Consider the following 12,963-nt stretch of genomic DNA (forward strand, 5'->3'; position numbering starts at 1 on the left):
CTCTCTCGCGCGCGGTTATTTCTCCGTTATCACCTCCCTCGCTCGCTCTCGCTCTCGCTCTCGCTCTCGCTTCATTCGTTCCGTGGCGTCTCGAAGCCGCTTTTCTTTTTATTTCTCTCCCCCTCTCTCTCTCTCTTTCGCTCCCCGTTTCCACAAAAAGCGAATTCTCGTCGATCGACTCCGACGCGCTTTAACCGATCGCTTCGATCGGAAGTAAGTTTTCGCGATCGCGATCCGTGTCGAATTCTACTTCGGTGTGCGTTTTTATCTCCTTTCCCCCTCTTGTGAATGGTTTGCTTCGTAATCGGAGCTCGGAGGTGGCATCGGATCGAGTTTTGTTTCATTTTACGGCTTTTTCGGTGTGTTTTTTTTTTTTTTCGTTTACTGTAATGCGTTAGATTTCAATTGCGATTTCCTCTTTATTTGGGAGATCTTCCGTTGGAATTGAAGTTCTAGTTCACTTCTCTGTGTGATCGATATACTTCTCGTCGTTCTCTGCATAATTTTGGTTGTTTCGATCTACTCAGAGCTCGTACCGATTCAGATTTGTAGTTGTGGTGTTTGAATTTGAATGATTTGGAGTAGATCTGAAGTGTTAATTATTTTGACTTCGATACTAGTTTTTGTAGAGTTCTATACTTTATTATCTTTCAAATTATCGATCGGATTAGATTCAAACTCTGGTGTCGGTGTTACTGTCATTAGATTATACACGGGGGCAAATTTTTCGGTAAATAGGCGAAGATCTACTCTAGTAACCACTAGGCTATGGAAAGGAAATGCTCGGAAGTATAATGAAGCTTCTTTGAGTGAATTTTTGTGGCTTATTTTGTAAATAGAGGAAGAATTAAAATTTGATTAGTTTAATGGCGATGAAGTGGTTCATTTCTGCACGAACATGATCAGATTATTTTATTTTGAGCAGGTGGTATCTCTAGGGTTACTTTTCAGAAAAAGCATTTGACTAATTGCTTTAGCATTATTATGTATTTGTATATATGTTGTCTTGACGCAACCAAATGCGGAGGTGTTCGAAATGCTCTCCATGTTTCGGAGTTTCCTAGACTCAGAATTTCATAATAAGAAAATTATAGAGGTTCCAATGGAAGCAATTTTTGCCCTCCCCTTCTATTTTTCTGTTTCAGAGCTGGTGAACAACTTCTCGTATATAATAATGCTTCTGTTCTTTGATCAACTTAATCCATACCAAACAGTAATACCCTTTATAGGACATTCACTTTTCTGATGTTATTACTGGAATGAAGTTGCTAATGCTGTTGCCTTAATATTGAGTATTAATTAGTAATGTTTAAATTAAGTACGCATTCGCATGCTTGGAGCGTCCAGGAATGAATTCAATATGAAAATCTTTCTCGTAAGTTTTGAGCGCACTATGGATCCTTGTAATATGGCCCTCAAGGAGGTCTCTCTTAAGTATTAATAACTGAGTGCTTTGTTGATTTATTTTTCATGCCGTTGTAGGTTATCTTTATGTACTATCTAACGTTTCTTAAGTTTAGGTGTTATTACATGCATTTCAGGTGTTATAACTGAGTGCTTTGTTGATTTATTCGGATATCCTTGCCACGTTTCATTTGATAGAAAATTACATGCATTTCATACATGAAAACATTATAGGAAATATGCAGTTATACCTGCTAGCCCCTGAAAAGGTTATTAATTGCTATGAGAAACTTCCATCATGATTAATATCAATATTTTATTTTTAATGCAGTATTCCGGGAAAGGAAGCAACTCTAGCTGATGACTATGTATGAGCAAGATCAAGATTCTCTTCGGTGGGGAGGCTTCGACCCATTTCATGATCCATTTTCAAGCATTGGGTATTGTGGAGGCACCACTCAAACTGATGACACCTATTACAACGTTCCTTATGCTAGAGAAGGTAAGCTTTGGCATTGATTGTCCTTGTATAGAGAATGATGAGATTATTGAGCATTATCTTAGTGTAGAATTTTATGATTTGGTGTTGCAGAAGTATCATGGCCTTCACATGCAGATGATGAGCATTTGGGGATGTCTGCTCTGACACATAATGATTTCTTCGACTTGTCGATCAGGAACTATAGTTTAGGTACTCAGAAATTCGGAATATTCTCCATTATTTTCTCATAATCTTGTGCTCCTTTTGTTTTTTTAATGTTTTGCTCTTCAAATAGGCAATGAGGGTGGCGAAGTAGAGGCAGAGGATATGGAACCCTCAAGTTCATGTTCAAGTCCAGGGGAAAAGTCATATGAAGAGGACTGGTCTTTAGAGCTTGCAGATGATTTTTCTGAAATAGATGGTGAAGTAGGAAAGAGATTGAATCAGATGGTTCCCATTCCTGTGAGTCCATCGATACTTTGGAGCTTCAGTTAAGAAATGATTGCAATAACCATTAGTTGCAAAGGGAATCATGATATTTAAGAAGGTCAACTTCTAAATGTGTGCTTGTGAATGCTATAATTTTATCCATTACTGGTTATCCAATAGTTCTTTCAGTAAATTTTGTGTTTACTTCTTGTGCCTTGTATATTAAGTGTTTTGTATTACTGTTACTTCCCCTGTGACATACGTAACCATCTAATCTTGATGTTTTTCTTCAGTTTTTCGTCTTTGTTGTAAGTTAGACTTTGGGTGGTTGTTGATGTGAAAACAGTGTTTAGACAGTGTTTGAGACAGATAAATGATTTTGTCAGGCTGCATTTCCATTGCAGCTTCAATTGTACAGTGTTTTTTTTTAAAAAAATTCCTAAATAATCTTGTTTTTTTGGGCCAAAAAAAATATTATTTGACTTGTGTGGCCTCTCTGAATCATAAAATTCTTCATTTCTGCAGCATGTTCCTAGAATAAATGGAGAAATTCCATCTGTTGATGAAGCCACTTCGGATCATCAAAGGTTGATCGATAGGTATGGCTTTTAGCAGCGCATACTCGAATTATTATCTGATGTTTCATCTCTTTATAACAGTCCTAGACAAATTTAGAGTAGCTAATTTAGCTGCACATGTGATCTTAAATTTTATTTTATTTTATTTTTCTTGTTGAAAGCTTGGCCACAAGATTTCATAGTCTCAGCAAGAACTAAACTTAAACTTAAACTTAAACTATGTGTATCTGTTTAATTTCTACAAATCCGGTTTTGTAGGTTGCAATTGTATGATCTAGTGGAGCTTAAGGTTGAGGGAGATGGTAACTGTCAGGTTAGTAGATGTTACTAATTTCTGAATATGAAGTATCTATTATGTGTGTATCTTAAAGTAACATAAATACTCAAAAGGAAGGTAAAATGGCCAAAGCTAAAAATTTGCATTCTTGAATCTAACAAAGATTGCGTTCTTCTTAAGAAATGGACAGTAAAGAAGAATTTGCACATGTACCTTTGTATTTTATCTATATATTTGGGGAATTAAAGATGGGTATCTTCTTGTATTTTGTCCCATTCCTTTCTCTTTATTTTTCTTACAAGCTAACAAGCTCTTGAACTAAAACCAGATTCCAACTGGAACTCTTTCCGTCTGCTGACTAACATTGTTTAATATATCCTGAACTTTACAGTTCCGGGCACTATCTGATCAGTTTTACCGTAGTCCTGAACACCACAAATTTGTGAGGCAGCAAGTGGTCAATCAGGTTAGTTCTTAATGAGTTAGTATCATTCTTCCAACCTTTTCCCCTCTAATTGCTTTGTAGATTCTGCATGATGTTTATACTTGCTTAACTATAGCTTCTTTTTTTTTTTTACCCGGTGAACCAGCTTGAGTCCCACCCTGAGATCTACGAGGGATATGTTCCCATGGCATATAACGACTATTTGAAAAAGCTGTCAAAGTATGTTGGCTTTCTTCTAACTGCTAATTAGGTTGATTTTATTGTTTGGCAGCATATTGATGTAATATGCTGGTTATGTTTTATGTAAAGCAGAAGCGGTGAATGGGGTGATCATGTAACATTACAGGCGGCTGCTGACTCGGTATACTTTTCCTTCTGTATAAGCTCCCAACTTTTTATATATTGTCTCGGACCCAGTACATTTTCTCTGCAACTACTGCTTTACATTAAGAGAACTAGAAGAATTACGGTAAAGACTTTCATGAAATGATGAAATTAACCATTGATTTAATAATCATTTTCTCAATTTAAAAGTACGTAACAACTTTTGCATATGAAGTGGGTCTTGAATAACCATCCATCTTACTAATCTCCTGCAGTATGGTGTCAAAATTTTTGTTATAACATCATTCAAGGATACTTGTTACATCGAGATTCTGCCCAATGTTCAGAAGTCTAAACGAGGTATGTTTCGCCTAACATGAAGCATACGGACCTCAGACAGATGGCTTCATAAATATATTCTTGTAGTTTATTAAAATCTACCTTCTAATATTTGATTATTTATTACTTTGTGTGTTTAATAATGAGAACCCGTTTTTCTATCAATTTCGGTACTTGTTTATTTGGTTTGAAACTGTAGCTGTATTGGCATACATCTTGCAGTTATATTCTTGAGCTTTTGGGCTGAGGTGCATTACAACTCAATTTATCCCGAAGGGGGTAAGTAACTAATATGATTGAACTGTTCACTTGTATCCCTTAGAGGGGACGAGATAATTTCTTTTAAAGCACATCTAAAAATTCTGAATGACAATCGATGTTCACTAAACCATTTGGACTTGGATTACCTGCAGATCTCCCGACCTCGCGGACGAAGAAGAAGAAAAGGTGGTGGCGCTTCGGAAATAAGCACTGAAAGCAGCAACAGGCCCCGAGCGACATCTTATGCTTCCGTTGCTCGAGAATTGTGAATTCTCAAAGCCAGATTCGACGGAGGCAATGATATCTGTTCATCTTAATCCATTTTGTTCTACATAAAAGCTTGTTTAATGCCAAACGGCGCCCCGGCCTATGACATTTTTTTTCCTCTCCTTGTTTTTCCCTAAATATTTCTCGGCTATTTATAATTTATGCAATTTCACGAAGATGGCAGTTTATTAGTATGCTCTGCCTTATTTTTGAGAAGTTTTTCAGTGCAGTGACGAGTTGTGAGCCTTAAACCCGGTCCTAATCGGGCCTGGCCCGCTAAGGTTTTTGCTTTGTAACGGTTCATGCTCCGTAATTGAAAAAAAAAAAATAAAAAAATCAGGGCTTTGTGCCGGAGCCCTATTGGGCGCGGAGTCCATTTTATGTGGGGTCGAGTATTGAGTTTATTTTCTTAGCCCCAGTTCATTGTTAGCACCGCTAATATCAACGCTACTGCGAAAGAAACACCATAGCCAAATGAATCAATCACTGATGTTGCGAATATTTCGAGCTCCGTATGTTCCTAACATACAAAAGAAAAATCATAGGATTTTGCATGCTTCTGTAAGCACCAATTTTTAGAGCTATTGAATAAGAATATATATATATATATACACACGCACATGGAGCGTCGTATTTGATCTGGTTCCACCAGAAGTTTACGGTTCATGGTCCCCGGCTTTTGAGTTCTGGTGCAACAACCTGTCGGACATTTAGGACGCACAAAATTATTTGCTGCGACGCACAACCATTATTTGCTCCGTTCCGTCGTAGCCACCATTTCGCTTCGACGCTGATGTCGAGTCAAACAAGCCCTTAAAATAGCCCTTACTGGAGCCCGTTGGCACCACGTTATGGTGGGGCGGATCAAGGCTAAATCGCACCCAGGCCCGTCCCATTTACATCCACCATTTCCACCAGGAGGAAGCGAAAGCGCCCGGTTTGACTTTCTGACCGCCGAAACTGGCCCAGTAGGGCCCACCCCGAACTGCCAAGCGGCGAACTTCCCAACCCCGGCGCAGGTTTGTTATCGTGCGCCAAACCCTAAAACTCTCTCCCGCACTCTTGAAGCATCCAGACCTACGTACTTTCTCGAAGCTCCGCTCCAAAAACGTTGCTCCTAGAAACTGCTCCCCAAACCCCTCCTCTTCCCCGCCACCATTTCCCCGAACCCCCTTCGTCGATCAAAGCTCACGACCGGAAAACCCTAGCGATCCTCCACAGCAATGGCGACCACCAACGCTCTCTCCTCTGCCTCCATCCTCTCCTCATCCCCTCGCCATGTAACTCTCCCTCTCTCACCCTCTCTCATGATTCGAATGGAGCTTTTGATCCTACATGTGTTTCACCGGTGTTTCGATCCCCCTAATCCGTTGTTGTTGTTGTTGTTGTTGTTGGATTAACACAGTCGAGCTTGAGGAGACGGGTGGGGTTCGGGCAGAGGCCGATCGGCGGCGGAAAATACCGTCACCTGGTGGTGCGGGCGCGGGCCAAGGAGATCGCCTTCGATCAGAGCTCCAGGTCCAATCTCCAAGCCGGCATCGACAAGCTCGCCAATGCCGTCGGTGTCACCCTCGGCCCTCGAGGTATTAATTTGGCCCCTAATTGCTACATTATACTCCAATCTTTTACTTGTTATTGTTATAATTTACTCATAGAATTATTGTGGTTTTTTTTGTTGATTTTATTATTATTATTCTTGTTATTATTATTATTTGCAAGGGGGAATGGAGTGCGGTTGATGATTTCGGTTCAAAATTGAACCTTTCGCATGCTTTTAAGCATGACCAGATGTGTAGATGTAGCTGAGTTTTAAATACTAATGTATGTTTATTGCTGGTAGGGAGGAATGTGGTGTTGGATGAGTTTGGGAATCCTAAGGTTGTTAATGATGGGGTTACCATTGCGAGAGCTATCGAACTCGCCGATCCCATGGAAAATGCTGGTGCGGCGTTAATACGGGAGGTAGATTATACTCTCCACCATAACATTTTATTTTTATTTACTTTGCGTATTAGGGATCTTCTTACTTTCCTAAATTTTTCAACTGCGGCGATGTTCAAGCATGTGCAAATGCAATTTTATGGAGAAGTAACTAAAATAATATTAATATATGTGAAGGTTGCAAGCAAAACTAATGACTCGGCTGGTGACGGGACCACTACTGCGGCTGTTCTTGCTCGTGAAATAATCAAGTTGGGTCTTTTGAGTGTTACTTCCGGCGCAAATCCCGTTTCGATCAAGAAGGGGATTGATAAGACCGTGCAAGGGCTAGTGGAAGAGCTCCAGAAGAAAGCTCGGCCTGTGGAGGGACGAGGTGACATCAAAGGTAGCTAAAACAGTCCCTTTGAGCCTAACTTGATGCTAGTACATTCCATTTTATGCTTCTTTAGGTATTTGAAGCAGCTCTTGTTCCTTCTGAATTGTGTTTAGTTTCTTGTTCAATGAAAATGGCTTTGATATTGTTATTCTTTGTTGCAGCCATTGCATCCATTTCAGCTGGCAATGATGAGACTATTGGCAACATGATTGCCGATGCCATTGATAAAGTTGGTCCTGATGGTGTTTTGTCCATTGAGTCCTCATCATCATTTGAAACTACTGTTAATGTTGAGGAAGGCATGGAGGTTTGTATACATCTCCAGTCTTAGTTTTCTCTTAGTTCTTTATTTCTAGAATTTCAATTTATTCATTGCGACTCTTTTGTCTCAATTATTTTTGCAGATTGATAGAGGTTATATTTCCCCTCAATTTGTTACCAACCTTGAGAAATCCATTGTAGAATTCGAAAATGCCAGAGTTCTAGTGACCGATCAGAAGATCTCTACAATAAGTGAAATCATTCCCTTGTTGGAGAAGGCCACACAGCTAAGAGCTCCTCTACTTATTATTGCCGAGGATGTAACGGGTGAGGCTTTGGCAACACTTGTTGTGAATAAGTTAAGGGGTATCCTGAATGTTGCTGCGATCAAAGCACCTGGATTTGGCGAGAGAAGGAAGGCTATTCTTCAGGATATTGCAATTTTGACAGGTACTTTCAATCAGTTCGGAAATAATTGCATACTTGTTGTTATGGAGCAAAGTCATGCAATGTGCTTGTCGTCAGCTGGTTGGCGACTTCCGAAACTACACTTAGCTGCTTACTCCTGTAGATTCAAATGGTCTTGAAACAGTTGTGTTTTAAGTACTACAGGAGGATGGATAAACTTTATTTAGTTGTCATGACTGGAAATTTGCAGGTTTGTTTTTTAGGTTGTTGTCAACCTCTTTAAATGGCAGAGCTGAAGCTAGAGAGCTTATGCTACTTGTGGTTCTGTGCATATGGTTGTCTTTTGTCAAAGTTCCACTACCACAGAGAATTAAATCTAGATTTGACTATAGCATAGATAAGTAGACCTAATATTATATACAAGTGGGCTGTAATTATATAAACTACCATACAAATATACAACATGCATGGCATGCTATGCCTTTACTGGCTGGATGCTTATATGAATGTCTGAAAATGATTCTGGTAAGCTACCATAACTGATGCACGCTTCCTCTAAATTCATGTAGCAATATGATGACTTGATGTGTCAATTGCTACGAGCAACTGTTTTGTCTTCATGTCCTGATTGTTTCTGCTAGTCAGTCCTTTGTTGTGAAGCAACCAATTGTTTTCTATGTCCATGTAGGGGCCGAGTTCCTTGCCAAAGATCTTGGTTTCTTGGTCGAAAACACAGCCGTCGAGCAGCTTGGCACAGCAAGAAAGGTCACAATCTCCCAAAACTCCACAACCATCATAGCTGATGCGGCAACCAAAGATGAGATCCAGGCCAGAATCGCCCAACTAAAGAAAGAGCTTGCGGAGACCGACTCTGTTTACGATTCTGAGAAGCTAGCTGAGAGGATTGCTAAACTATCTGGTGGTGTGGCGGTTATAAAGGTTGGGGCTGCCACTGAGACTGAACTTGAGGATCGTAAGCTTCGGATTGAGGATGCGAAGAATGCTACTTTTGCTGCTATCGAGGAAGGAATTGTACCGGGAGGAGGCGCAGCTTATGTTCACCTCTCGACATGTGTTCCTGCATTTAAGGACAAGATGGACGATCCAGATGAGAGATTAGGCGTGGACATCATACAAAAGGTAAAATTTATTGAATCAAGGCTTGGTTATTGTTTTTGGTTTAATTACAGACCGTGCTTGTTGAGTTTTGATTTCAGCATTCTCAGTGTATTTTGAGTCCTGGTTTATGATGTCGGTCGAGAATCCTCGAAACATTTAAAAGGTTGAAAGAAATGTAGAACCGTAAATAATCATTATGGGACTTGATTTTTTTAATTTCATAATATTGTTGACGCATCATATCAACATTATATGTATTGAGAATATAGCCACTTAATTATCTGCCTTTTGGATAAGCAGATACAATTAATCCATAAAAGAATATTATATGACTTGATAAGCACATTCTTGCTGATTATGATGGATATTCTAAAGATAAACATTCTTAGAATTATTATAATTGAAACGGAAACCTTTCTGTTTCACGGGTGCCAACTCAAGTCTTCTAATCAGGACCTGAATTATTATCTTAATAATTACTGTTGAAATATGATGCTTCCTGCATTGAAATTCCTCTTGTTTGTGTTAACGGAGTATATACTTGGATTTTGGGTATTGACAGGCATTGGTGGCTCCGGCGGCATTGATTGCTCATAATGCGGGGGTGGAGGGAGAAGTCGTTGTAGAAAAGATCAAGGATCGCGAGTGGGAGATCGGCTACAACGCAATGGACGACGAGTACGAGAATCTAGTGGAAGCCGGAGTCATCGATCCCGCCAAGGTCACGAGGTGCGCGCTGCAGAACGCTGCGTCGGTTGCTGGGATGGTGCTAACGACTCAAGCCATAGTGGTGGAGAAGCCCAAGCGGAAGGCTACTGCGGCTGCACCGCCCCAAGGTCTAGGCGTCTAAAAGCTCTTTTGGGTCTTTATTGGAGACTTCTTGTTGTTTTTTGAAGTTTGAGCACTAAGAGCAATTTGAATAGAATGAATCTATTTGTGATGTGTAATGAGACAGCAAGTAGAGTAATTTAATTGTGTAGTAGCTGCTATGTTGGTAGTATGAGAATTGACTGCAGAGGAGGCAAAGGTTTGTCAAGTGGGCCCTGTTAATAAACAGAGTTAAAAGTTTAGCCTAATTTGGGTGTGCTTTCCAGTCCGCGGAAGAACGAATCATCTAACCTTCAATCCTTTTTTGTTTTACTTTTGTGGAAGAAACGGCATCAATTGCTGCAGGTTTTTTAGCCCGATATGCTCAGTTGTTCGGCGCCGCTCGGGCCTGGGCTGGGCCGCGGGCTGGGCTATATGTGTGTGTTCATGATTACGAAGGTTTCATTAAGGAATAATTTTAGTTCTTCGAAAATTAAAACTTTGTTGTAAGAAATTGTTTGTTCATTTATGAATTTATTATTTTGTGCGCAAGATGATATACTTTGGTAGTAGTCTCGCACATTCCTAGTTCTCACTTTCGGGAGCAAATGGAAGCAAGATACGCATAAACCCCCCTCCACGTATCAACAGTTCTTAGAATCACCCGACCGTCTCTGGCACAAGTGATAAAGGCATGATGGTTGGTACCTGAGGTCCCAAATTAGAATTTTAGTTGATTCATATTTTCAGTTAAGTTTATTTTTTAAAAAATAAATAAAGTGGATAGTATGTTACCTATCTCTCTCTCTCTCAAAAAAAAAAAAAAAAAAAAAAAACAGTTCTTAGAATCACCTCCAACTTAAAGCTTCAACAGCAAGGTAAAGGAGTTGGTCTCCGAAACTATAGCTTCTTCATAAGTTGCATTGCGAAAAATTAAATTGGCTTATAGGTCTAGTCAACAATCATGGAACAATCATGGAACATGCAATTGCTTCTATATATCCTTTTCTTTTCCCTTAATTAATTTTTATTACCCCCCAAAATAGCCTTCCCAAGATTAGTATTTGGTGGAATGGGACAATTAATTATTTGTCAATAATGCATAGTTCTTACCAAGTAAGTTTCGCATCATCCTCCACAAACCTACATTTATTTGTCGCACCACGACTAAGTACTTTTATCCAACAAAACAAAGAAAAAAAAGAAAAGAAAATTACCACATAAAAAAATTGTCCCCAAAAAAAGTGTTACTGTGAATTAATTGTTGATGTGCGACCCAGCTGTTTTTCTTCAAAATATTCAAAAAGTTAAACTTAATGACCTCATGCAAATTAGCAGCCTAGGACTAAGTACATTAACTTTTAAGTTGTGGTGATTATAAAAAATAACATAAATAAATAAAAGATTAAAGATCATATGCATACTGTGTGCAAACATGTATTGATCTAGGAGAGAAAAAAAAAGAGTTGGTTTTTGACATTTTCTTCTCTACTTTCCTTGTCCACGACATTAAAAAAGAAGGAAAAAGCAAACAACTAATATAAGGGACCATAATCCCACCCACAGCTTTTCAATAGAAAGTAAATAATTTAAAAAGATTATGGTATTAATTAATTAGTGACTAATTTTTTATTTATGATAGTAGAGATCTCTCCTTTTTAAGCTATTAAACTAAACAATTTGGAATGTTGAACCTTTTTCTTTATGAATTGTAGTACTGGTGCATAATTTTCCTATTCTCTATATTTGGAGAGACAAAAGGCACTAGCACTAAATTATGTTACAGTGTATATTCTAAAATTTTGATACATTTGTAACTTGGCACTTCTTATTATGATTTAAATTCGTTTTACTCATGGTTTTTGAGTTTGATTAGCACCTCGTATAGTTTAAGATATTCATCGGTAGAAGTTAATCTCAAGAATTATTTTATTCATCGTTTCGGTTAGTAATATAGCATGAATTGTTTCTAGGCGAGCTAATTCAAACACGTAATGATAATTCAAAGGTCATGTTAAAGAATCGACGACATATGACTCAGCTGATCCCTTATTGCATAAATTGATTTTACTATCATATTAAGTGAATTTGATAAACAAATATCATCAGTCTTCTAAGATGGCTATGAAATTTTCTTTTAAGCGTCAGAAGTATAAAACAATATACGACTCAACTAATCTTAATATTGTATAAATTGATTTTACTATCACATCAAGTGAATCTGATAAACAAAGATCATCCGCCTTGTAAAATGGCTATGAAATTTCCTTTTATGCTTCGGAAGTATAAAAAATTTTTGTTTCGAAATTGCCGGGAATTTGCTTTCGCTTACAATTGAACTTTCCTATGAATTAATGATGACTACATCAAGCATTTTTCATGGAAAACGTTGAGTCCTCCTCATCATAGGAAAGAACACTGCAGCTTCTTTGGTACTACTTCTATGCATTTAATTTATATTTCCTACACAAGAATTGTGGAGGATTTGCTCCCACTTTGCATACGAAATTTCCCATGGATTAGTTGCCTACATCAAGCATTTTCCATAATAGATAAAAAAAGTCTTCTTTTTTTTTTTGGAACAGAAGAAGTTATCATTGGCTCCGACTTTTTTTTTTTTGTGGATTTTAGTATTTAATCTTTCAATTCCTATATATAGTTAAGTAACTAATTTTTTTATTTATTTAAATTAAGTTTTTGATGTTAAAATATAAAGTAAACAAAAACCATCACAGAGCAAAATTTATTTTTGATGTAATAAATATTATTTTCTACTAACATAACCGTTTTTGTTAACATTAATTTAAAACAAATATAAAAATTCAGAAACTTGAGTGTAAAATTTTTTAAAAAAACTATACTAAGTCTTGCTTGGTATCCGTGATATATTTTTTTATGCTAATTCTATATAATTTGATGTATCAGCGAAATTATTTTTAGGGTAAATATCAAATACCACCCATATGGTTTCGCATTTTCTCACGTTAGTACCCTGTGGTTTAAAGTATATTAAATTTGTGTCCTGTGGTTTTATTTTTATCTTTTCATCAAATTTTTCGTTAATATTTTATTAAATTATATACAAAAAAAACTTCAGATATCCTATCGAAATTTATTGAATATTTATATTAGTATTCTTTAATTTTAACTTTATCACTGATTTTAAAAAAAAATTAATAAAATTGATAATAAAAAGATAAAAATAAAATTATATAACACTAAATTAATACTAAAATAAGAAAGTGG

The 12,963-nt window shown here is 37.6% G+C and overlaps 2 protein-coding genes across 4 annotated transcripts; both read left to right on the plus strand.

Annotated features, from left to right (window-relative positions):
• LOC109729020 lies at nucleotides 30–5,018 on the plus strand. Of its 3 annotated transcripts, none has more exons than XM_020259626.1 (12): nucleotides 31–213; nucleotides 1,736–1,906; nucleotides 1,997–2,095; nucleotides 2,181–2,347; nucleotides 2,840–2,913; nucleotides 3,151–3,205; nucleotides 3,561–3,635; nucleotides 3,760–3,833; nucleotides 3,927–3,975; nucleotides 4,214–4,298; nucleotides 4,500–4,556; nucleotides 4,691–5,018. In XM_020259626.1, exons 2-12 carry the CDS (start codon nucleotides 1,765–1,767, stop codon nucleotides 4,750–4,752), a joined length of 939 nt encoding a protein of 312 aa, XP_020115215.1. In that variant the 5' UTR covers nucleotides 31–213; nucleotides 1,736–1,764; the 3' UTR covers nucleotides 4,753–5,018. The 3 variants fall into 3 exon arrangements, with proteins under 3 accessions (XP_020115217.1, XP_020115215.1, XP_020115216.1); XM_020259627.1 differs by lacking the exon at nucleotides 31–213 and adding an exon at nucleotides 220–359; XM_020259628.1 differs by lacking the exon at nucleotides 4,214–4,298 and having other exon boundaries at nucleotides 30–213.
• Nucleotides 5,845–9,996, plus strand: LOC109729019 (ruBisCO large subunit-binding protein subunit alpha-like). The gene is made up of 8 exons (XM_020259624.1): nucleotides 5,845–6,085; nucleotides 6,211–6,388; nucleotides 6,646–6,767; nucleotides 6,924–7,131; nucleotides 7,284–7,429; nucleotides 7,527–7,833; nucleotides 8,480–8,931; nucleotides 9,473–9,996. The coding sequence occupies exons 1-8, from the start codon at nucleotides 6,029–6,031 to the stop codon at nucleotides 9,758–9,760; spliced, it is 1,758 nt and encodes a 585-aa protein (XP_020115213.1). The 5' UTR covers nucleotides 5,845–6,028; the 3' UTR covers nucleotides 9,761–9,996.

The sequence above is a fragment of the Ananas comosus genome, linkage group 25 (assembly GCF_001540865.1).
Source record: "Ananas comosus cultivar F153 linkage group 25, ASM154086v1, whole genome shotgun sequence".
In the NCBI taxonomy this organism is placed as follows: domain Eukaryota; kingdom Viridiplantae; phylum Streptophyta; class Magnoliopsida; order Poales; family Bromeliaceae; genus Ananas; species Ananas comosus.